The 25659-nt window shown below is 33.9% G+C and overlaps 1 protein-coding gene across 1 annotated transcript; it reads right to left on the reverse strand.

Moving 5' to 3' along the window:
- Nucleotides 1-719: 719 nt before the first annotated feature.
- On the reverse strand, nucleotides 720-25545 carry LOC100376918 (lysosomal acid glucosylceramidase-like). Its single transcript, XM_085506788.1, has 10 exons — nucleotides 25462-25545; nucleotides 19217-19402; nucleotides 14657-14809; nucleotides 14001-14134; nucleotides 13496-13668; nucleotides 7936-8173; nucleotides 7164-7385; nucleotides 4308-4471; nucleotides 4039-4155; nucleotides 720-1346 (listed from the first exon to the last, which is right to left on the reverse strand). Exons 1-10 carry the CDS (start codon nucleotides 25535-25537, stop codon nucleotides 1241-1243), a joined length of 1569 nt encoding a protein of 522 aa, XP_085362914.1. The 5' UTR covers nucleotides 25538-25545; the 3' UTR covers nucleotides 720-1240.
- Nucleotides 25546-25659: the final 114 nt, after the last annotated feature.

Here is a 25659-nt window from a genome sequence, read left to right on the forward strand (position 1 = left end):
GAATTATTCATTGCATGCCACTTGACATTGAAATGATCCTTCTAATGTCTGTATTTTCCCAGAACCTCAATCAGAATATGCAATAGCTAATTCGTTTGAGGGTCTACCTGCTGTGGTTGGTGGGAGTTTGAACTAGTTAAAAAAAAGAACTCTTACTATCTCCTTGTCAACTTCAGAAATTGCAGTTTGATTAAAGCTGCATGGTCTTAAATAAGGTGCAAGGTCTAATTTACAATAACGATGTGGCAAATGTTGTTTAGTTATGTAGCTGCATACATCCCAGACAATGGCGGTTTACAACGTTATGTACAGTTATCTATAGTATTTACACTCCATATAAATACAAGTGTGGTCGGTTTACAATTAGTGTAATAGATGTGTGCATGCATACATGACCACAAACGATATAAACTCTGAATCCATGTCCCTCAGTAATCATATGGAGATTATAAATCTGTTTTTAAGGAAAAGGTTAATTGACTTTGCAATTATAAACCAATATTACTTTGTGTGATTGCCATTATTAAGGCTAGCTTAAAGCACGTTGGTCGTCGCGCATGTAAATAAACAATGTATTTTACACTCGTTGTAAACGTCGCTATGAGTTCCATATCGAACAGGACGCCGCCCTTTAAGTAGTAGCTAGATCTGATATATTCTCAACACACGACAGACATTCCATTACCAACTTATACCATGACAAATCAGGGACGCTTAGCTGATCACCAGAATGTATGCCTTTAATTTACATATTAAACACAAAATAATTCATTTAATTGATACAAAACCTATCCAGTAATGTTACATTTAATTGATGACCCAATCAAAGTTTTGGGTGTGAACCTGACTCTTTGCCAATTTTATTAATAGTTGAGGGAGAACTTGTCAACTCCAGAACTTACAACTTTGGATAAGTTGAGTTCACAATCTTCACATGAATTCTGTAGCAGTTTACAATCTGCATAAATACAAAGAAACAGCTTTGAAAACCAAGGTCAAGTATTTTTTTTTCAAAGATTTGATCTTGATCGAGACCTGTAGCCAATAAAAAAGTATGTCCGTTTGATACTAAATCAACAAATAAAATATGTGCACCAAGTGTTGCCATGACATTATGGCATTATGGCACCAATCAATAATAAAATGTAATTTTTCCGAGATGAATACCAAATCTGATTGCATACAGCTGAATGCATAACATTATACAAAATGTTCAATAGGACAGTACACTGATCTTTGTTTACTTTGTCATCCAAGTATATGTCTGAATGGATCTGGCTGGAACCTCAGCATTGATGTAACCAGATTTTATGTCATATAAATGAATCTTGACAGCTTTATTTTCACTACAGAGAAATAGGAAAATTTGGTTAATCACAACAAAAATAAATGTACTAAATATGAATATTCGATCAAGTTCTCTATGTGCTAAATACAAATACTCAAGTTATCCATAATGTTTCCTAATGCTCACTCAATGTATGCTATCCATCAATCATGTTTCCCAATGTTTTCCCAAGGTATGCTATCCATCCATCAAGTTTCATAATGTTTTCTCAATGTATGCTATCCATCAATCATGTTTCCTAATGTTCACTCAATGTATGCTATTCATCCACCATGTTTCCTAATGTTCACTCAATGTTGGCTATCCATCAATCATGTTTCCCAATGTTTTTTTCAAGGTATGCTATCCATCCATCATGTTCATAATGTTCTCTCAATGTATGCTATCCATCCATCATGTTTCCTAATGTTCACTCAATGTATGCTATCCATCCATTGTTTCCTAATGTTCACTCAATGTATGGTATCCATCAATTATGCTTCCTAATGTTCACTCAATGTATGCTATCCATCCATCATGTTTACTAATGTTCACTCAACGTATGCTATCCATCCATTATGTTTCCTAATGTTCACTCAATGTATGCTATCAATCCATCATGTTTCCTAATGTTCACTCAATGTATGCTATCCATCCAACATGTTTCCTAATGTTCACTCAATGTACTATGCTATTTATCCATCATGTTTCCTAATTTTCACTCAATGTATACTATCCATCCATCATGTTTCCTAATGTTCACTCAATGTATGCTATCCATCCATCATGTTTCCTAATGGTCACTCAATGTATGCTATCCATCCAACATGTTTCCTAATGTTCACTCAATGTATGCTATTTATCCATCATGTTTCCTAATGTTCACTCAACGTATGCTATTTATCCATCATGTTTCCTAATGTTCACTCAATGTATGCTATTTATCCATCATGTTTCCTAATGTTCACTCAACGTATGCTATCCATCCATCATGTTTCCGAATGTTCACTCAATGTATGCTATCCATCCATCATGTTTCCTAATGTTCACTCAACGTATGCTATCCACCCATTATGTTTCCTAATGTTCACTCAATGTATGCTATCCATCCATTATGTTTCCTAATGTTTACTCAACGTATGCTATTTATCCATTATGTTTCCTAATGTTTACTCAACGTATGCTATTTATCCATCATGTTTCCTAATGTTCACTCAATGTATGCTATTCATCAATCATGTTTCCTAATGTTCACTCAATGTATGCTATTTATCCATCATGTTTCCTAATGTTCACTCAATGTATGCTATTTATCCATCATGTTTCCTAATGTTCACTCAACGTATGCTATTTATCCATCATGTTTCCTAATGTTCACTCAATGTATGCTATTTATCCATCATGTTTCCTAATGTTCACTCAACATATGCTATCCATCCATCATGTTTCCGAATGTTCACTCAATGTATGCTATCCATCCATCATGTTTCCTAATGTTCACTCAACGTATGCTATCCACCCATTATGTTTCCTAATGTTCACTCAACGTATGCTATCCACCCATTATGTTTCCTAATGTTCACTCAACGTATGCTATCCATCCATTATGTTTCCTAATGTTTACTCAACGTATGCTATTTATCCATCATGTTTCCTAATGTTCACTCAATGTATGCTATTTATCCATCATGTTTCCTAATTTTCACTCAATGTATACTATCCATCCATCATGTTTCCTAATGTTCACTCAATGTATGCTATCCATCCATCATGTTTCCTAATGGTCACTCAATGTATGCTATCCATCCAACATGTTTCCTAATGTTCACTCAATGTATGCTATTTATCCATCATGTTTCCTAATGTTCACTCAACGTATGCTATTTATCCATCATGTTTCCTAATGTTCACTCAATGTATGCTATTTATCCATCATGTTTCCTAATGTTCACTCAACGTATGCTATCCATCCATCATGTTTCCGAATGTTCACTCAATGTATGCTATCCATCCATCATGTTTCATAATGTTCACTCAACGTATGCTATCCACCCATTATGTTTCCTAATGTTCACTCAACGTATGCTATCCACCCATTATGTTTCCTAATGTTCACTCAATGTATGCTATCCATCCATTATGTTTCCTAATGTTTACTCAACGTATGCTATTTATCCATTATGTTTCCTAATGTTTACTCAACGTATGCTATTTATCCATCATGTTTCCTAATGTTCACTCAATGTATGCTATTCATCAATCATGTTTCCTAATGTTCACTCAATGTATGCTATTTATCCATCATGTTTCCTAATGTTCACTCAATGTATGCTATTTATCCATCATGTTTCCTAATGTTCACTCAATGTATGCTATTTATCCATCATGTTTCCCAATGTTCACTCACTGTATGCTATTAATCCAACATGTTCTTTTAATGTTTACCCGATGATTGCTGGTTTCGCCATATTCTAATGTTCACTTACTGTTTGCAATTCAGCCATCATGTTCTCCTAATGTATGTTATTCATCCATTATGCCCTATACTGTTCACTTAATTTGTGAATTGAAATATTTCCCAACACAGTCGTTTATTGGGCATGTTTTCCCTTAAATGTCAACAGAAATTCTTTTTCAAATAAGTTTTGTTTTGTTTTGATTTCTGATAATATTATCCAATCGTCATCAAGTGAGCTGCAGAAATATCTGACCTGTTCAGAATGACAACTGTTATTCTCTTCTTATTGGTGATAAATGCTACAATTAATAAGTCATTTGTCTTATCACTTTTAACATCCACCCTCATAGAGCCAGGTTCTACGAATTTACTGCAATAAATAGAAAATGACAAATGATATCATTGTCTGGATTGCATATATTTATTTTGATATCAAAAATACTGTTCATTTGTTCAGTGTAATATTTTTAACACACAAATCATGTGTCTGCATGAAATAATAAAGAATTCTGGGTCACTGACCTGAAATGACCTAAATGATAATACATTGGTTGTTTGTAGAAGACATCATTTTCAGCATCAACTATTACAGGACTGTCAACAAAATTTTCTACCCAATTTGGACCACCTTGCATATTTAAAGCGATGTTCCAATCTACCCAACCAGTGACCCAATTCTGTAAATCCTAGAGAAATCACAAAGATGATTATAATTCATAGAGAAACATCAACAAAATATTGACATGCTTCAGTGTTCATTCAAGTCTGAATTAACAAGAATCATCACCATTGACCATGTTAAAGTTAGAAACCAGCACTCATACATATCTATAGGGAAAGTTGGTCAAAAATTATGTAACAATTTTCAATGATTTTTATAATTAGTTATGTTATAATGGCAGGGCGAGTAAAATTGACGTTTGGACAACTGAATAGTACCTCACTTGCTAATACCTGAATGTAATAAATATATAGATAGATATCATACATTTTAAAGTTTAAAAGTAAACGTTGAGTTCTAATTTGCCAAATATTATTTAAAATAAATGTTATTTTCTGAATAATTCCATAGAACACAATGTTGACACACAACCTGTTGATGCCGTTACAAATCATTCACAAGGCATATCCATGAAAACAGGTAGCAGTAGTTGATGTATCACTTTTGAAAGCTTGAGATATGGCATTAATAGCTCTACTATAGTAAGCAATGGTGAAAGCATTCTAACACTGACAAAATGGCTGCCATTCATTGCAATATAACAATTTTCATCGAAAATAAGCAGGTGATCTCAAATTTGTCAACACCTTAGATTTGTCAGGAGTAAAGATTATTGTAAAACTGGATGTATACCTTCATGACTGAAGCTCAATCCACTGACTATAAAGCCAATGCTTGAGCCAGAGTCAATCAAATCAACAAAATATCATTGAGCCTGGCATATTGAATGAACTCTTTGACCAGATTGCAAAGTATTATTGTGTCAAGTTCAAATACATGTACAAATAGAACAGGCATTTTTTTAAAAATAATGAACCTCTTTGATAGAGTTGGAAAAGTCAGAAAGTGCTCCTAAAAACTTAGGATTTTAAATTCACAAAAATTCCAAGCATGCTAACACATCAAATGCTGAAAACCTTCACAAATATTCACAAATTATTTATATCTATTGTGTAAAAAAGCTCCAGCAGTTGATGTGTCAATCAAACCTAGTAGAAATTGTTACTAGATAACCTTTAAATTATCAATTCTATAAAGGACACTAGAACGTAAACGCAATGAAAAATTGCAAACTACAGTCAGTGCAATGTACACATACAATATTAGACAACAGTATCAGCAACAAAGTTGAAGAAATGTTAAACTGAATCGAGTTACAAACAAATTTAAATAAAAAAATCAAAGAAAGCTTAGAAAGAACTCCCGTGTGCTGAGAGTATTGAAGACACATTAAAAATTAATTCAAAATTACTAGTACATGAGATATTGATGGAAAAGCTGAAAACTAATTATGTAAATCATGTAACTAATATGAACAGAACAGAACAAAAAAATTATGAATTATTATGCTAATTAGAGAATTAATATGAACAAATTTTAACCCAAAATTAATCAGGCCTGTCTATTGTTCTAGAGCATTTATGTACCAAATTTTATTCAAATGTGATGATCAGTAATTGAGATATCAGTGTTAATTAATTATGTTAATTAGGTGATTAATAAGCATAAATATTTACCAAAAACTAATTGGGTTTCTGCATAGTTCTCTTTAAAAGTTTCATTAAAATCCAATTTGTGGTTCTTTATATATCAGTGGAACATTATGCAAATTAGGTAATTAATATCCAATTAAAACTAATCAGGTGTCTGCATAATCCTAGAAGATCTATGTAGCAAGTCTCATTGAAATATGATGATTACTACTTGATATATCAAAAGCTGAAAATTAATTAATTATGCAAATTAGGTAATTAATATGTACTCATATTACCCTAAAAACTATCAGGTCTGTGCACTGTTCTATGACATCTATGTACCAAGTGTCATTGAAATGTGATGATTACTACTTGAAATATCAAAAGCTGAAAATTAATTAATTATGCAAATTAGGTAATTAATATATACTGATATTACCCTAAAAACTATCAGGTGTGTGCAGTGTCCTATGACATCTATATACCAAGTTTTATTGAAATGTGATGATTAGTACTTGAGATATCAGTGGAAAAGCCGAAAATTGATTAATCATTATGCAAATTAGGAAATTAATATTGCACAGATTTTTACCCAAAACTAATCAAATCTGCGCATTAGTTTGGAGCATCTGTGTGCCAAGTTTCATCAAAATCCAATGAGTAGTTCTTTAGTTATCAGTGGAACAGCTAAAAATCAGCTAATTATCATGCAAATTAGGTAATTAATATGCATGGATTTTTACCAAAACCTAATCAAATCTGCGCATTGGCCCAGAGCATCTATGCACCAAGTTTCATCAAAAACTGATGTATGGTTCTTGAGATATCAGTGGAACAGACGGACACACACACACACACACACACACACACACACACACAGACACACTAACTGCAAAGACTCACTTTTTGTGCACACGGGAGTCAAAAATGTATCGGTAGATTTCATTTTGTTCAAAAAAAGAATGTCTCCAATGGTAATCTTATTCTTAATTTGCATCAGCTTAGTACTTAATATGGCTTCCCTTTATGAATGGTTTTTCAAAGACAGACTAGTATTTGTACAACATCTGATCACATTTCTGTATATTCTTAATTCTAGCGATAGAAAATTAGAAAATGTGCATATATTCCCAACAATTCACTTGAAAAAAGTTGCAAAATTGATGTGAAATAAATACATACTGTTATAACATCATGACTGTATGATTCACCTCGTTCCCAGTTTCCAAGCATGACAGGCTTGGTTAGAGGGAATGACCCTGCACAGGCTTCAGTAGACAGTATAAAATAATCAGGACATTTATCATGTGTGATTGATAGAATGTTTGCTGGTATGAAGGAATTCAAATACCAATGAACAGCAATACCAGAGACATACTGTGCAGCGTCTGGGTCTTGCAACACCTGAAACAAAATGAAATGTACATAATACATTTTCGCTCTTAGAAATATCCAGTACCGGTATTGCACAATTTTGCAAAGAAATATTTTTGTAACTCTTGAAGCGTAGCAAGCCTTATTTTCAAAATTTTCAAAAGCAAAGCTGAGAAGACATCTTGAGTTCAAAACTTCATAATAAAAAATTATAGACTGGAAACATTCCTTGGTAAGGACTAGTAATGCAAATACATTTAATGAATTTAACTAATTTAACACAGTAAGACACAATTCAAAACTGTCTGATGTAATATGCAAATTATAATAAAGGTAACAGTTATGAAATGACATCATTTTAGTTTAAATAATTACAAACTAGTGTCATTTTACCTATCCAGTTGGACATTTTCATATGCAATAAAATAAATAGAAAACGGTAGTAGCTAGGTAATTGTAGTCATAAAATGACAATGTTTAACATGAATATTTACCATATAGCATGAGTTAGTGATATTTCACATTAAATTCACAATTGTGAATAATATGCACCATAGTCATATGACAGATGTAACTATACCGTTTCAGCCCATCTTGGCAACATGATTCTGTTATCATCCAGTATCATTAATTTCACATCCTTGTGTCCCCTAGCTTTTAAGGTTGGACCTAAGTCAAGCTTGATAAAGTCTCTTTGGGATGTTTCATTGAAATACATTGCTTGAAATGAAAATCCTTCAATAGCACCATCTGTGGGTTCATTTTGAGCTGTCAAACCCCATAACTGAATTCCATTCTTGGAATATTCTTCAACAAATCTGAAAAAAAAAATATTTAATATATCTTCTCACATATATTTACTAGTATACATGTATGTACTTTTATTGGAGATGAAATTCTAATAGAGTAAGTAGGCAGTAAGTGAACAGATCATATTATACTGGTAAGTGTGTGTCATAAAGTGAGTGAGTGAACAGATCATACACTGGTGAGTGTGTGTCATAAAGTGAGTAAGTGAACAGATCATACACTGGTGAGTGTGTGTCATAAAGTGAGTCAGTAAGCAGATCATACACTGGTGAGTGTGTCATAAAGTGAGTAAGTGAACAGATCATACACTGGTGAGTGTGTCATAAAGTGAGTAAGTAAGCAGATCATACACTGGTGAGTGTGTGTCATAAATTGAGTAAGTGAACAGATCATACACTGGTGAGTGTGTGTCATAAAGTGAGTAAGTGAACAGATCATACACTGGTGAGTGTGTGTCATAAAGTGAGTAAGTAAGCAGATCATACACTGGTGAGTGTGTGTCATAAAGTGAGTAAGTGAACAGATCATACACTAGTGAGTGTGTCATAAAGTGAGTAAGTGAACAGATCATATACTGGTAAGTGTGTGTCATAAAGTGAGTAAGTAAGCAGATCATACACTGGTGAGTGTGTGTCATAAAGTGAGTAAGTGAACAGATCATACACTGGTGAGTGTGTGTCATAAAGTGAGTAAGTGAACAGATCATACACTGGTGAGTGTGTGTCATAAAGTGAGTAAGTGAGCAGATCATACACTGGTGAGTGTGTGTCATAAATTGAGTAAGTGAACAGATCATACACTGGTGAGTGTGTCATAAAGTGAGTAAGTGAACAGATCATACACTGGTGAGTGTGTCATAAAGTGAGTGAGTGAACAGATCATACACTGGTGAGTGTGTGTCATAAAGTGAGTAAGTGAGCAGATCATACACTGGTGTGTGTCATAAAGTGAGTAAGTGAACAGATCATACACGAGTGAGTGTGTCATAAAGTGAGTAAGTGAACAGATCATATACTGGTAAGTGTGTGTCATAAAGTGAGTGAGTGAACAGATCATACACTGGTGAGTGTGTGTCATAAAGTGAGTAAGTGAGCAGATCATACACTGGTGAGTGTGTGTCATAAATTGAGTAAGTGAACAGATCATACACTGGTGAGTGTGTGTCATAAATTGAGTAAGTGAACAGATCATACACTGGTGAGTGTGTGTCATAAAGTGAGTATGTAAACAGATCATACACTGGTGAGTGTGTGTCATAAAGTGAGTGAGTGAACAGATCATACACTGGTGAGTGTGTGTCATAAAGTGAGTAAGTGAACAGATCATACACTGGTGAGTGTGTGTCATAAATTGAGTAAGTGAACAGATCATACACTGGTGAGTGTGTGTCATAAATTGAGTAAGTGAGCAGATCATACACTAGTGAGTGTGTGTCATAAAGTGAGTAAGTGAACAGATCATACACTGGTGAGTGTGTGTCATAAATTGAGTAAGTGAGCAGATCATACACTAGTGAGTGTGTGTCATAAATTGAGTAAGTGAACAGATCATATACTGGTAAGTGTGTGTCATAAAGTGAGTGAGTGAACAGATCATACACTGGTGAGTGTGTGTCATAAATTAAGTAAGTGAACAGATCATACACTAGTGAGTGTGTGTCATAAATTGAGTAAGTGAACAGATCATATACTGGTAAGTGTGTGTCATAAAGTGAGTGAGTGAACAGATCATACACTGGTGAGTGTGTGTCATAAATTAAGTAAGTGAACAGATCACACACTGGTGAGTGTGTGTCATAAAGTGAGTAAGTAAACAGATCATACACTGGTGAGTGTGTGTCATAAAGTGAGTAAGTGAACAGATCATACACTGGTGAGTGTGTGTCATAAATTGAGTAAGTGAACAGATCATACACTGGTGAGAGTGTGTCATAAATTGAGTAAGTGAACAGATCATACACTGGTGAGTGTGTGTCATAAAGTGAGTAAGTGAACAGATCATACACTGGTGAGTGTGTGTCATAAAGCGAGTAAGTGAGCAGATCATACACTGGTGAGTGTGCGTCATAAATTGAGTAAGTGAACAGATCATACACTGGTGAGTGTGTGTCATAAATTGAGTAAGTGAACAGATCATACACTGGTGAGTGTGTGTCATAAAGTGAGTATGTAAACAGATCATACACTGGTGAGTGTGTGTCATAAATTGAGTAAGTGAACAGATCATACACTGGTGAGTGTGTGTCATAAAGTGAGTGAGTGAACAGATCATACACTGGTGAGTGTGTGTCATAAAGTGAGTAAGTGAACAGATCATACACTGGTGAGTGTGTGTCATAAAGTGAGTAAGTGAACAGATCATACACTGGTGAGTGTGTGTCATAAATTTAGTAAGTGAACAGATCATACACTGGTGAGTGTGTGTCATAAAGTGAGTAAGTAAACAGATCATACAATGGTGAGTGTGTGTCATAAAGTGAGTAAGTGAACAGATCATACACTAGTGAGTGTGTCATAAAGTGAGTGAGTGAACAGATCATACACTGGTGAGTGTGTGTCATAAAGTGAGTAAGTGAACAGATCATACACTGGTGAGTGTGTGTCATAAATTGAGTAAGTGAACAGATCATATACTGGTAAGTGTGTGTCATAAAGTGAGTGAGTGAACAGATCATACACTGGTGAGTGTGTGTCATAAATTGAGTAAGTGAACAGATCATACACTGGTGAGTGTGTGTCATAAAGCGAGTAAGTGAACAGATCATACACTGGTGAGTTTGTGTCATAAAGCGAGTAAGTGAGCAGATCATACACTGGTGAGTGTGTGTCATGAATTGAGTAAGTGAACAGATCATACACTGGTGAGTGTGTGTCATAAATTGAGTAAGTGAACAGATCATATACTGGTAAGTGTGTGTCATAAAGTGAGTGAGTGAACAGATCATACACTGGTGAGTGTGTGTCATAAAGTGAGTAAGTGAACAGATCATACACTGGTGAGTGTGTGTCATAAAGTGAGTGAGTGAACAGATCATACACTAGTGAGTGTGTGTCATAAAGTGAGTAAGTAAACAGATCATACACTGGTGAGTGTGTGTCATAAAGTGAGTAAGTGAACAGATCATACACTGGTGAGTGTGTGTCATAAAGTGAGTAAGTGAACAGATCATACACTGGTGAGTGTGTGTCATAAAGTGAGTGAGTGAACAGATCATACACTGGTGAGTGTGTGTCATAAAGTGAGTGAGTGAACAGATCATACACTGGTAAGTGTGTGTCATAAAGTGAGTGAGTGAACAGATCATACACTGGTGAGTGTGTGTCATAAAGTGAGTAAGTGAACAGATCATACACTGGTGAGTGTGTGTCATAAATTGAGTAAGTGAACAGATCATACACTGGTGAGTGTGTGTCATAAAGTGAGTGAGTGAACAGATCATACACTAGTGAGTGTGTGTCATAAAGTGAGTAAGTAAACAGATCATACACTGGTGAGTGTGTGTCATAAAGTGAGTAAGTAAACAGATCATACACTGGTGAGTGTGTGTCATAAAGTGAGTAAGTGAACAGATCATACACTGGTGAGTGTGTGTCATAAAGTGAGTAAGTGAACAGATCATACACTGGTGAGTGTGTGTCATAAAGTGAGTATGTGAACAGATCATACACTGGTGAGTGTGTGTCATAAAGTGAGTAAGTGAACAGATCATACACTGGTGAGTGTGTGTCATAAATTTAGTAAGTGAACAGATCATACACTGGTGAGTGTGTGTCATAAAGTGAGTAAGTGAACAGATCATACACTGGTGAGTGTGTGTCATAAAGTGAGTAAGTGAACAGATCATACACTGGTGAGTGTGTGTCATAAATTGAGTAAGTGAACAGATCATACACTGGTGAGTGTGTGTCATAAAGTGAGTGAGTGAACAGATCATACACTAGTGAGTGTGTGTCATAAAGTGAGTAAGTAAGCAGATCATATACTGGTGAGTGTGTGTCATAAAGTGAGTAAGTGAACAGATCATACACTAGTGAGTGTGTCATAAAGTGAGTGAGTGAACAGATCATACACTAGTGAGTGTGTGTCATAAAGTGAGTAAGTAAACAGATCATACACTGGTGAGTGTGTGTCATAAAGTGAGTGAGTGAACAGATCATACACTGGTGAGTGTGTGTCATAAATTGAGTAAGTGAACAGATCATACACTGGTGAGTGTGTGTCATAAAGTGAGTAAGTGAACAGATCATACACTGGTGAGTGTGTGTCATAAAGTGAGTAAGTAAACAGATCATACACTGGTGAGTGTGTGTCATAAAGTGAGTGAGTGAACAGATCATACACTGGTGAGTGTGTGTCATAAATTGAGTAAGTGAACAGATCATACACTGGTGAGTGTGTGTCATAAAGTGAGTAAGTGAACAGATCATACACTGGTGAGTGTGTGTCATAAAGTGAGTGAGTGAACAGATCATACACTAGTGAGTGTGTCATAAAGTAAGTAAGTGAACAGATCATATACTGGTAAGTGTGTGTCATAAAGTGAGTGAGTGAACAGATCATACACTGGTGAGTGTGTGTCATAAATTAAGTAAGTGAACAGATCATACACTGGTGAGTGTGTGTCATAAAGTGAGTGAGTGAACAGATCATACACTAGTGAGTGTGTGTCATAAAGTGAGTAAGTAAACAGATCATACACTGGTGAGTGTGTGTCATAAAGTGAGTGAGTGAACAGATCATACACTAGTGAGTGTGTCATAAAGTGAGTAAGTGAACAGATCATATACTGGTAAGTGTGTGTCATAAAGTGAGTGAGTGAACAGATCATACACTGGTGAGTGTGTGTCATAAATTAAGTAAGTGAACAGATCATACACTGGTGGAGTGTGTGTCATAAAGTGAGTAAGTGAACAGATCATACACTGGTGAGTGTGTGTCACAAATTGAGTAAGTGAACAGATCATACACTGGTGAGTGTGTGTCATAAAGTGAGTAAGTGAGCAGATCATACACTGGTGAGTGTGTGTCATAAAGTGAGTAAGTAAGCAGATCATACACTGTGTCTCAAAGTCAGTATTAAAGTAAGCAGCTCATACACTGGTGAGTGTGTCTCAAAGTCAGTATTAAAGTGAGCAGCTCATATGCCAATTTAATAATGAATCCAGTTTTCCATTGTGTGAATAACAATTTTTACTGGGCAATTAAGTATAATGCTTATTTCACCAGTTACATGACATGCAGTCACCTTCACTTTCAATTGTCCATTACTTAAAAAATATTGTTAATACAGTTAAAGATTTTGATAGCTGACATCACTGTAACTCACAAACCTAGCAAAGTACATTGCCCAGGCTTTATGGTATTTATCTCCAGCTTGACCAATAAGACCTCCTTTTCCTGTCTCATTCTGATTGGTCTTCATCCAATATGGTGCTGACCAAGGGCTTCCAAATAAGGATATTGATCTTTGACTCATGTTGAGAGCTCTCTGAATAATTGGAATCTGCAGATGACATTGAAAGTGACTGAAATACTGTATACTAACCCACAAAATGCTATACAGAAACAATTAAACCATGTAACCTTATGTGATCCAGGTACCACCACCTACAATGCTCACACTACGTGTTCCTCATCATGGCAAGTAATTAAAAATATAGACAATCATTGAAGACCAAATGTATCAGTAGTAAAACTATATATAAAACTTATATTTGATGTTTCGGTTTTTCATCAACACTCTCTGATATGAAATTGTCAATTATCAAATTTGAAAATTACAGTTGTAAAGAAGAAAAAGATATGACTGGAGGGTTGGTTTGGTTGGTTACTTACTTTAAATGACAAATCTTCTTTAGTTAATGCAAAATTTTCCAAAGAGAAGTCCCCCACTACATCATCATATGAATAAGGATGAGTTGAGAAATCACAACTTGCCATTGGTATACGACCTAATGTATATTCAATCCCTGAAGAAAAAATCAAACAATCCTTCTGTAATGATCTGAGACTACTCTTTCTACTTCATTATATCTAAAAAATACCATGTACAAAGCACCGCCTGTGTAAACCCCTGGGTAGAGTAAACCTTTATTTTGATTTATTTACTGTATTTTTATTACTTTTTGATTTTTTTGTAGTTAAATTTGTAAACTTTTAAATTTGTAGTTATTTTTAGTTACATTACTTAGATTTTATTTTACACTATTTTTACCTTACTGTATCCTACTGTTCAAATATCCTACCTGGAGTACGTTGAACACCAAAAAGAATCAACCCCTACCTGCAGACTCAATGGATGCAGCTTTCAGCGAACATTTGTTAAGGTTCATAGGTTCTTGTGTTTGACCAAACATGGAATATTGTTTCTGGGGCAACACTCACAACAGTGACATTCAATGTCCGACACTGTCACGAAACACAAAAATATTGAAAAACCAAATTAACATACAAATGTACAAAACAAACAACACCTATCAATAAATACATACCATTTGGTGAGTAGTAGGATTCCAATAATCTGTCTTGAACATCTTTAGTCAAATTTAGAATATTAATACCAGCAGCATCAGTGAAGGCTCCACCAAATCCTAATATCTGTTGATATGTGTGTGTTGAATTGATGGTAAATGTTATATCAGTATCTGGAAAAACAAAATGAACAAAATTAAACACGAGTATGATATCTGGCAATAATCTGATTGGTCTGTTTACAATCCAATCAGATATTAATTGCATTTATGCACATCCAAGAAATTTACCGGTAATGGTGAATCTTTTTATTTTCATCACACTGCCGCTGACTAACTAATGTTTTTCAGAAGCTAAAGCAAGGTATCAAATCAAATTTTCTGTATTACTTATGGAGCACCTCTAAATGCACATAAACCCAAAACTGTATGCTAGGTAACTGCGTACCTGCGTATTATTTTGATCATACGAAAAAGCAAATATGGTAAGGGGGATGACATAAAACAAAACATAACAAGACAGGAAATGTCACAGTCCCTGTTATTTGATTATAAAGTAGTACAAGGAACATCTGCAAACAGGTGAATGAATATGTACTCTTTGTGGGTACAACTCATCATCAAGTGATTTCCCATAATCTAGTTTTGTACTGACAAGTAAAAACTTCCACTGACCCATGTTCAGAATCTCAGAGTACACAAGTGCAACAACAAAACTATTTGTCATACATGTATACTTGCTCAAGAAACTGCATTCATAAATCTGAGTGAACCTTGATGTACATGACTTCTTTGTTATTCAGGTCTTAGTATATTACCAGGACCTGGGTTTGTTTCAACATCACCACTGGGCATCAGAATCATTCTCATGTTGTCAAATACAATTTGTTATTAATACAGTAAGGTTTATTATTTAAAATGTATTCATTGTACATGGAACAACATCTGTTAATTTAAACAATTGTAAAAGCTATGTTTTCAGTGCAAGTACATGTAATAATTAAGGAAGCCAGTAAAGGTTGGTCTGCTCATAACCTTCAATGGAGAAGTAACAATAATTGTTTGAAGTCTTTTTGCGAAATTGAAGCAGTTCACAGCACCACTGTAAAAAAAAAAAAAAAAAAAAAGTTTAAAATGAGTATTGTTAAAGATATACACATGTGGATTCATAAGACATATATGTACTAATCTGAGTGGTTCTAGAGATTAGTATCACAAGATTTTACTCTCCGTGATTCAATATCAGCCCCATGTATAACGCTGTGTTGATCAGGCGAACTAATTGACAATGGCCCTACAGGTATCGCTATGCAATCACAGTAGTTTTGTATTCTTCTTGCATTTTGACCATGGAAAAATATTTGTTTTTGAGAGTGGCCAAATTATTAGAAGAAAAACAGAAACTATTTTTTTTAGTATAAATTCTAGTAACTGAAATGCAGGATTGGAAAAGAACAAGACAATAAGCAAGATTGATAAACCTTCAGCGAGCACTCCTGAAATTTCAGATCATTGGTACCATGTTTTTGGATACATTCAATAAAATTGGGTTATTTATTTGATGTAACGAAACATGCATTCACAGCAGACGGAAATGCATTTGAGATGTTACTGGATTTTTGTATTCAGTTTTCCATTTCAACCACCATCATCACTTAGTAAGCTGAGATCGCGCATGGGGATACTGACTGTGCATAAATGCACAGTGTAGTGCCACCAGAAAACCAATTGCTTGAGAATATTTTGCACCATTATGCCATTTCAAATGTTATATTAATTCACAGACAACAAAATAAAGATTTTCAATAACATACAAGTTTTCCCACAGTTGGTGATTGTATGGCAATTACATGGCTTTGCCAGTTTTACTTTGGAAGAAGTTGGAAACAGATAACAGGAAGGGGCTACATGGCTACATCTTTTTTTTTTTGAATCTTAATCAAGCATGATTTTTAAATTTTTTTTTTTTACAAATGTCTATTTCAGGGCAACAAAAACAAAAACAATAAATGTGTAGGTAGGCATTTTAACAATTGCACAATTAATATTGGATGAAAACGGCATTACCGATATAAATCATAATTCTGTTCAAATTAAAAATAAGATCACATTTAATTTAGTCAGTTTTCATAATTAAATACATAATAACACGTACTTATAAATTTGAATAAGGTTCAACGGCTTTTTCATTTAGTGCCAGTTTATACACCACAAAACCTCTCGTTTAGGTGTCACACTCGGAGAAGAATGAAAGGCCTTAATTTGGTTCTAAAATAGGCATCGCAAAATGTTGGAATTGAATCCCCCCAAAAATTCAGTAAAGTTTACGAAAAGTAAAGTATGTTCTAAAAGAAGTTTCGAATAAATACAAACACGAATACATTGCTTAGTGGTTAGTACCGGTAGCAAATGATCACGGTAGCACAATCTGGTCATTCTGTGTTTCGCAAGTGAATAACTTACTTGTTTTCAAAATATTGCAATTGTTTATTATTATTCAGTAATGATTATAATACAGACAAAAAATTAATTCGTTGAATTTTTATGAATTGGAAGTAATATTCAACTTAGTTTCATCGTAAACGAATGATTTCGGTCGAATGTAAATGCGATGCGATGCGATATCCGCCATGTTATTTCAGTACATGTGGTCATTTAAATATGTTAATGACGGCTCAGTGACCTCGTGGTGAACGCAACATGGGATTCACCGATGTTTAGCAAGATCTTTATGCTTTGATTTTGACGGGGAAAACGGCATGATTTTTTTTAAATCGAAAAATTAGTTGTTTTCAAAAAATAAACTGAGCATTCAAAGAATAATTTAACATTGTTCACAGAAATAACAGCCCATTGTCGAAACGAAGCTTACCCATTCACACTATTCACAAGGAACATGATACTCTTGAATAGGTGTCAATGACTACGGTAATATATAAATTAGACTCTTTTAGGCGTCAGGAGTGAATGAAATATCCAAGATATTAAAAAATGTCATGGTCTGTTCACAGGGACTGTGGTCCATTGCAGACTGCTCGACCGACCGTCCATACACGTGTTGTCACTGTACATCCACCATGTTGAATCGCACAAGATCGGCAAAATCTTCATTGCAACTAACAGTTCAATGCTCACAACATAAAAAATACGAATATAATCATAGGCAACCTGCTATTATATAATGAATAAATTGATCGACAAAGGAAAATCCCCCCCCCCCCCCGAGTTTATTTCGGAAATCGCTACACAAGCAAAAGACCGGAAAACAATTTACCGGTACTTGAAAACTATGTTCTCGTGAATTAATCTATCGTGTACAATAATTTGACAGGGTATACAATTCACAAACTAGTTTCGTAGATTAGAGACAATTGTTGGCTTTTTTTGGGTTTTTCACAAGAATATAAAGCTGGCAATCATCATAATATTCACGTCCGTACATCATGGAATGTACACCAATGGTACCTCAATAAACTGGAAAACTTACCTTTGCAAACACGTCTCTTATGCCGCCTTCTTAAAGTTCTTGAAATCAAATAAGGTTACTAGTTCTTCTAGTAACTAGTGAATGAGACCACTGAGCCGAACAGAATACATGTATAAACAGTACTATAATAAATTGCACGCAATGGAGAATTCACGTGCCTGCCATAATAACAGCAGCATTACTCACAGATCTAATCTACTGTAAAATATTTTATTTCAGCTGGAATTATCATTCGCTGAAAAAGACTTTTTCTGGGTGTTTTGTATTGAATTTATTTTCATTGATTTTTGACAAGTTGACTGTAAAATATAGGAAAAAAGGTATATTCGCTGGATTTTATTTTAACTGAAACATTCCTTCAGCGAAAGTAGAAAAAAAATGTTGCAAGCTAAAATAAAGTATTTTACAGTAATTAATTTATTCTGAGCATGCGCAGACATTCTGTCAATGTTTCCGGGAGAGGTAATTTTTGATGAAAATCGTGAAAAAGACCCACTTGGGATTTTCAGATCTCGAAAAAAAATTACGTGCATACTCGGAGGAGACTTGTTCATCAACCTGCCAAGTTTCACTGATATCTGCTGTAGAATTTCTGAGAAAATGTTGGAGACGGAAAAAAGGAATATGGAAAACGGAAAATGGACATTTGACATAACCTGAATTATGAGTCCCCTTTTTCAGGCTGCGCCTGACCGGGGACTAAAAAGTCAAATCTTAAAGTCAAGGATGAATTCCCTGAGTGCAAAATACTTGAGACAAAATACTTGAGTGCAAATAAATTAGAGAATTCTAAATCTGTGCGATATTGATTGCTAAATATTAATAATTAATAAATTGCCCCAATGAACCACCCACATGCAGTACACTGTACCAGCTTGTATACAAGATTAAATCAAAATAACAAATGATGAAAATATTCACTAAAATTAATCATCATAAAATCACCAAATGTTATCAAAGTACTAGTATTATAGACAATACTTAACTACAGAATGGTTTACGTCAGGTCACATGTGAACAGAGATGGTTTTTCTCTATAATACGACCATGATAACATCAAATACATTGACTATATACCCTAAATATTCACTTACTTGAAATGTTTGGTTTGATATCAATGTTGTAAACTCTCCTTGTCAGTCTATCACCCGTCATAGTACTAGTATACACACTGTAATCACCAATGCGGAGCTTATTTGCTGCTACATAGTCACACTGGTCAGCTGAGCACACACACACAAATGAGGAGTCACCAAAATACTGCTTTTTACATTCTGTATCTGTTAAGATACATATAGAATACAAACAAATCTATTAGAATTATAAAACATTCAACATATATTCTAATAACTTCTTTATCTTTTGATATATTTTGTTGTTGTTATTGTTGTTTTGTTTATAATAATTGTTTATTGCATCTTTGGAAATACACATTTATTTCAGTATATAGCAATAGAAATATTAATCAATACAAACAAAATATAACAAGTTAGTAAGAAGAATTAAAAAAAAGTCAATAAAATATAATTTTTGTGTGTGTTGTTGGAATGCCATGAAGATTAATTCAAATTGGGGGGGGGGGGGGGGGTAAATGATATATACCAAAGCCTTCATTCACTATTGTATAAAATTTGTATGCCAAATATTTTATTAAACATGAATTTTTGAACACTCTTTTTACTGGTTAGAATGGTGGACGAGTATCGTAAGAAAGTCAAGGTGTGATGCTTTCATAGTAATAGTGTTGTTTGTGGTAAGTTTTGTGTGTGACATGTGTTGATTTCAATATGAATATTAATAAATATGGGCATTGCACTGCAGTCGATGAATGGATTAATGAATGAATGACCAGAAATGTCTCAGCATTGTCACAAGCTCAATGGAGATAATTATTACGTTTCAGCCTTGGACATTTCGGCAACGAAATAGCAGACATTTCAGCCCTAGATGTTTGGAATAATGTATTCTTTTGTTGTTGTGTATAAACAATGTTAATAATAGTGTCAACATTAATTATTAAATGAATATAACTTTTTAATTGGCGATGTTCCAAAAACATTGAAAAATTGTATCCTTTCAATTCATGCTCTACGTGTTGCAAAACTTGCACTTCTCCCGTGATCATAGCCAGTGGTTACAATCCCAGATCATAACACAACGTACCAGCTATGATTCCAACAAAACATGAAATTCAATACATACAAGCATGGCATATTTATATTATAAGCCATTCAATAGTAGACATGACTTTTTGCTTGTTGCACTATTAAATTTAAAACAACCCACTAAAAGATTTTAATTATAACTTGGGGTGGTACAGTGTCAAAGTTGTGATCTCTCTAATCGGATCTTTGAAAGCACAAGTCCTTATAGCAATATTTAATGTCAAAAAATTAGATTGTTAAAACACGTTGCAACGTATCCCTGGTTGATATTTTGTTTATATGTCAATTTCACTATCGATTGCACGCTGATAGATTTATTTATTGACACTAGTAGCTTGGCAATGAGGGGCTTTCATAGTGAGTAGTTTTCGCAGTGAGTAGGGCTTTGTAGCAGTAATTGGTCCTTTCATCAGAGTTGAGAATTAATGTTTATTGTGCCATTAACAATTGGTGATAATCTGGGAATACCATCGTTAGAACTGTTAATTGGTCCTTATGATTGGTGCAGTTGCTCTGGCAAAAGTTCCTAAATAAAAACCATGCTCTGATATTGCCCCCTAGTTTCTTACTTCAACCATATATATATTACTAATGTGTTTCAACACAACAAATTAAACCTGAAAGAAATTACAACAAGCAGCCTCTCGGCCGAGATAGCTCCACTGTTAGCAATGCACGTTTCAATTAAAGAACAGAAGATATCATTAGGAAATGAACAATATTCAAAAATATCATTTTTCACCATAAATGATTGTGGTTTTTAACAAGAAGAAAATATCACTTTTTACCAAAAATGACAAAAATATTCACCAAAATTAGAAAATTAAAGATATCATCATGAAATGAACAAATTTGAGAGTAATTCACATGTAGTACCTATATATGTAATATCAAAGCAATTGGACTTGTGGTTTTTAACAAGAAGTCGAAAATATCACTTTTTACCAAAAATTACAAAAATATTCACCAAAATTAGAAAATTAAAGATATCACCATGAAATGAACAAATTTGAGAGTGGTTCACATGTAGTACCTATATATGTAATATCAAAGCAATTGGACTTGTGGTTTTTAACAAGAAGTCGAAAATATCACTTTTTACCAAAAATGACAAAAATATTCACCAAAATTAGAGAATTGAAGATATCATTACAAAATGAACAAATCTGAGAGAGATCCACATGTTTTACTATATATGTAATATCAAAGCAATTGGACTTGCAGTTTTTAACAAGAAGTCAAAAATATCACTTTTTATCAAAAATTACAAAAATATTCACCAAAATTAGAGAATTGAAGATATGATCATGAGAGAGGTCTACCCAAGGTACATATACACCAAGTATCAAAGCATTCAGGCTTGTAGTTTTCAAGAAGAAGTCGAAAAAGTAAAACATTGACACGGACGACGGACAATCACTCATGATAAGCTCCGCTCGACAAAGTCGACAGCGGAGCTAATAAAAAGCTTAGAAAGAACTCCCGTGGGCTGAGAGTATTAGAAACACAGTAAAAATTAATTCAAAATTACTTGTACTTGAGATATTGATGGAAAAGCTGAAAACTAATTACGCAAATCACAAAATTAAAATTAACAGATTTGAATGTAAAACTAATAAGGTCTGTGAAATGTAACAGACCATCTATGTACCAAGTTTCATTGAAATGTGATGAGAAACAAAATAATTATTATGCTAATTAAGAATTTTTTTTTTTTAATATGAACAGATTTTAACCCAAAACTGATCATATTTGTACATTGACCTATAGCATCTGTGTACACAGTTTCATTGAAATGTGATGATTAGTGTAAAAGATGAAAATTGATTAATTATGCAAATTAGGTGATTAATATGCATAAATATATACCAACAACTAATTGGCTCTCTGCATAGTTTAGATTCATTTAAAGGTGATGATTAGTACTTGAGATATACGTGAAAGTCCGAAAATCACTGAAATGTAATGCTAACTACCGGTACTTGAAATATCAAAAGCTGGAAATTAATTTATTATGCAAATCAGGTAATTAATATGTACTGATATTACCCTAAAAACTAGCAAGTCTGTACAGTATCCTATAAAATCTAAGTACCAAGTTTCATTGAAATATGATGATTAGTAGTTTAAGCTGAACATTTACTAATCATCATGTAAATTAGGTAAGTAATATGCACAGATTTTCACCCAAAACTAATCAAAACCTGGCATTAGTTAAGAGCATCTATGAACCAAGTTTCATCAAAATCCAATGAGGGGTTCTTTAGATATCAATGGAACAGTCATGCTTGTCATGGAACAGTTAAAAATTAGATAATTACCATGCAAATTAGGTAATTAGTATGCACAGATTTTTACTAAAAACTAATCAAATCTGCGCATAAGTTCAGAGCATCTATGTACCAAGTTTCATCAAAATTCAATAAGTGGTTCTTTAAATATCAGTGGAACAGTGGTGAACAGCTAAAAATGAGCTAATTATCATACAAATTAGGTAATTAATATGCATGCTTTCTACTAAAACCTAATAAAATCTGTGCATAGGTCCAGAGCATCCATGCACCAAGTTTCATCAAAAACCGATGTATGGGTCTTGAGATATCAGTGGAACAGACGGTCACACACACACACACACACACACACACACACACACACACACCCACACACACACATACACATACTAACTGCAAAGACTCCCATTGTGTCAAAAAATTCCATCAGCCACAACGATGGGCATATCACAGTCAGTGTTATTTATGAAAATAATTGTTCATAATTTTATAAACTGACTTGGCAATTCCCACCACCAATTAGATATAATGTCACAGCATGTTTGTAAATTTTTAACAAATCCGAAATCACTCTCGATAATTTTGTTTACTTTGCAGGTGTACTATGCTTGTATTTGAGGTTTTTATCATTTTAATGGTGTACATATTTTAATATATACAAAAATACCCATGAAATATTAATTAGAGAATTTATTATATAACCTGGACAAAAGAAATTATTTTTCCATGCTATAATGATAACATGTAACTTCATACGAAAATCTTGATAAATGAGATTTAAAACTCACAACTGGTGGTTTAGGAATATTAGGGATTGTCAACTTATTCACTGACATTGATTTTATAGTTACATTTCATGTATAATAATATTAACACAGTAGTTTACTTTTTCTTGTTTGTTTGTCACACTTTTTGTATTGTTTTTAACTTTATTACCTTCTACATGTGTAGAAACCAAAAAAGAATAGGCAAATTTTCTCTAACGTTGTAATAAAGCAATATTCTATTCTATTCTATTCTGTATACCATAGGGTCCATAGTATCTTTTCCTTACTGATTTGACTACACTGTGTACTTGACAGTTTCCAGTACTTGTTTACTGTGTTCTCCAGCAGAAATATGTGATTATTCGGAAACATAAGATTGTAATGTGAATTTTGTTCATTAATGCTGTATAATGACCGTTTACTTACTTAATACTGAATCAGTGTCTGACTGGTATATACAAAATGTGACCAAGAAAAAAAAAGGAATGCTGCAGAATCAAAACAATCTGTCAGCCATTACCGTCCACACCAGGGATATGATTTTACACATAGAAATTGAGAATCCCGGCCAGTATTCAAATCATCAGTCTTCATGTGTGATGTTACTGCTATTTCCATCTATTTGCTTAGTGGTCCGAGATTGAATAATGTCAAGTTCGAGAGTGTGTCTTTATGTGTGCGACATGAACATTATTGGTACTATCAAAGACGTGCTGAACAGAAAGTAAATTTAGGCTAGTGCCATTGTCACATATTGGAGAGTTGAAGACTATTTATACATGAGACATTCCAGTATGGAATTCTTAAACTTGCTCTTTTGGCATATCAAAATCCCTTATTGAACCGAACATGTTCTATATTTACCAAAAAAACCACGTTGCTATGTTTCTAGGCAACGAACTTGACCAATCCAAACAAACTACTTCCTACTTAAATCGAATCCAAGTGAAAAAGAAGCGCCCGAGGAGTCAAACTTTTTAGACTATTTACCTTGGCGATAACAACAGCAATTGCGACAAGAAACTCAGTAACCTTTAGGAGTTCCAATGAAGGACATGAATTCAGTTTTATTACAGACTCCAGGGGAACAAAAAATTAAATATTCATGATGTAATTCACTCTGGTAAGGGAATAGGCAAAGATAAATAAACATGGCAACAATAACGCAACATTTTATTTGTAGTTACATTTTAGTTATCAGTGGTGTGGGAAAAGTCTATGATAAATAAAAATGGCGACAAAGGTAAAAAAAAATTGTTATGCTAATTATGTTTTCGCCATGTTAATGGTTGTAAACAAATTTCCTCGGTGATAACTATGTAAATCAGAACCAAAACGTTATCAGAAAAAACGGCAATGACGACCATCAAAATGTAATTGAAAGAAAATAAACATGTGAAGCATAAATTTCGAATTGTAGCACAAAGTATGGGACGTAACCATTGTTTACATTTGAGGGGAACTGAAATTACTCACTTTGAAGGTGTCATAAGAAGCAAGGGTGAAAACTGTGTTTATGCTATGAAAAAGAGAATACCTTGAACATACTTTGGCGCAAAGTAATTTTTTGTTTGATTGCCAAACACTTTTAGGTTCATGTGTTGCATGATGTTAAAGTGCACATACCTCAGCAACTGTCCCTTAGCAAATGATTTAGCCCAGGCATTTTCCAGTGTCAAAATCGCGAAACTATCCGTTTTTACTCTATCTGGAAAGTCTCAATTACTAAATGCGTAACGGACCCATACACACCAAAAATTATATCTCAAAAGTAAATATTCGAGTAACTATTTTAAGTCTAATCAGATCAGAAATGATAATTTGTTACTGCCCTAAATTTCCAAACATATTTTAGTATAAGGTTGTCACTACTTGAAAAAAAAGATAAAAAGTGAACACATATTACGAAGTTAGACTTACAATATACAAGATTCACTGGCGATAAAAATACAATATTATCAGCAGGGCAATCGATGGTGAAATTGAGTACGCAACTATGGGCCATGTAACTTAAAGGTAACACTATTTTTTGCCGAATTTATTCAATACATTTGGGAATGGAATAATACAGTAATGTCCGAATCGAAATTATATCTGTTTTCTTAAAAAAAATTACCTCTTGCAGTGCTTGTAAGAACAGTACCACAGAAAAACGCCAGAAAACAACAGAACCATGTTCGAGTGTCAGCCATTTATGAGGTCAGAGTTTACGCTCGATGCTACAACTTTTCTCATTGGCTATTTTTATTCCCAAATTATTATTATCTGATTATTAGTCTTTTTTATTCGAAAATGTCTTCACAACATCTTCATT

The sequence above is a fragment of the Saccoglossus kowalevskii genome, chromosome 13 (genome assembly GCF_978046115.1).
Source record: "Saccoglossus kowalevskii chromosome 13, keSacKowa6.1, whole genome shotgun sequence".
NCBI classification, from domain to species: domain Eukaryota; kingdom Metazoa; phylum Hemichordata; class Enteropneusta; family Harrimaniidae; genus Saccoglossus; species Saccoglossus kowalevskii.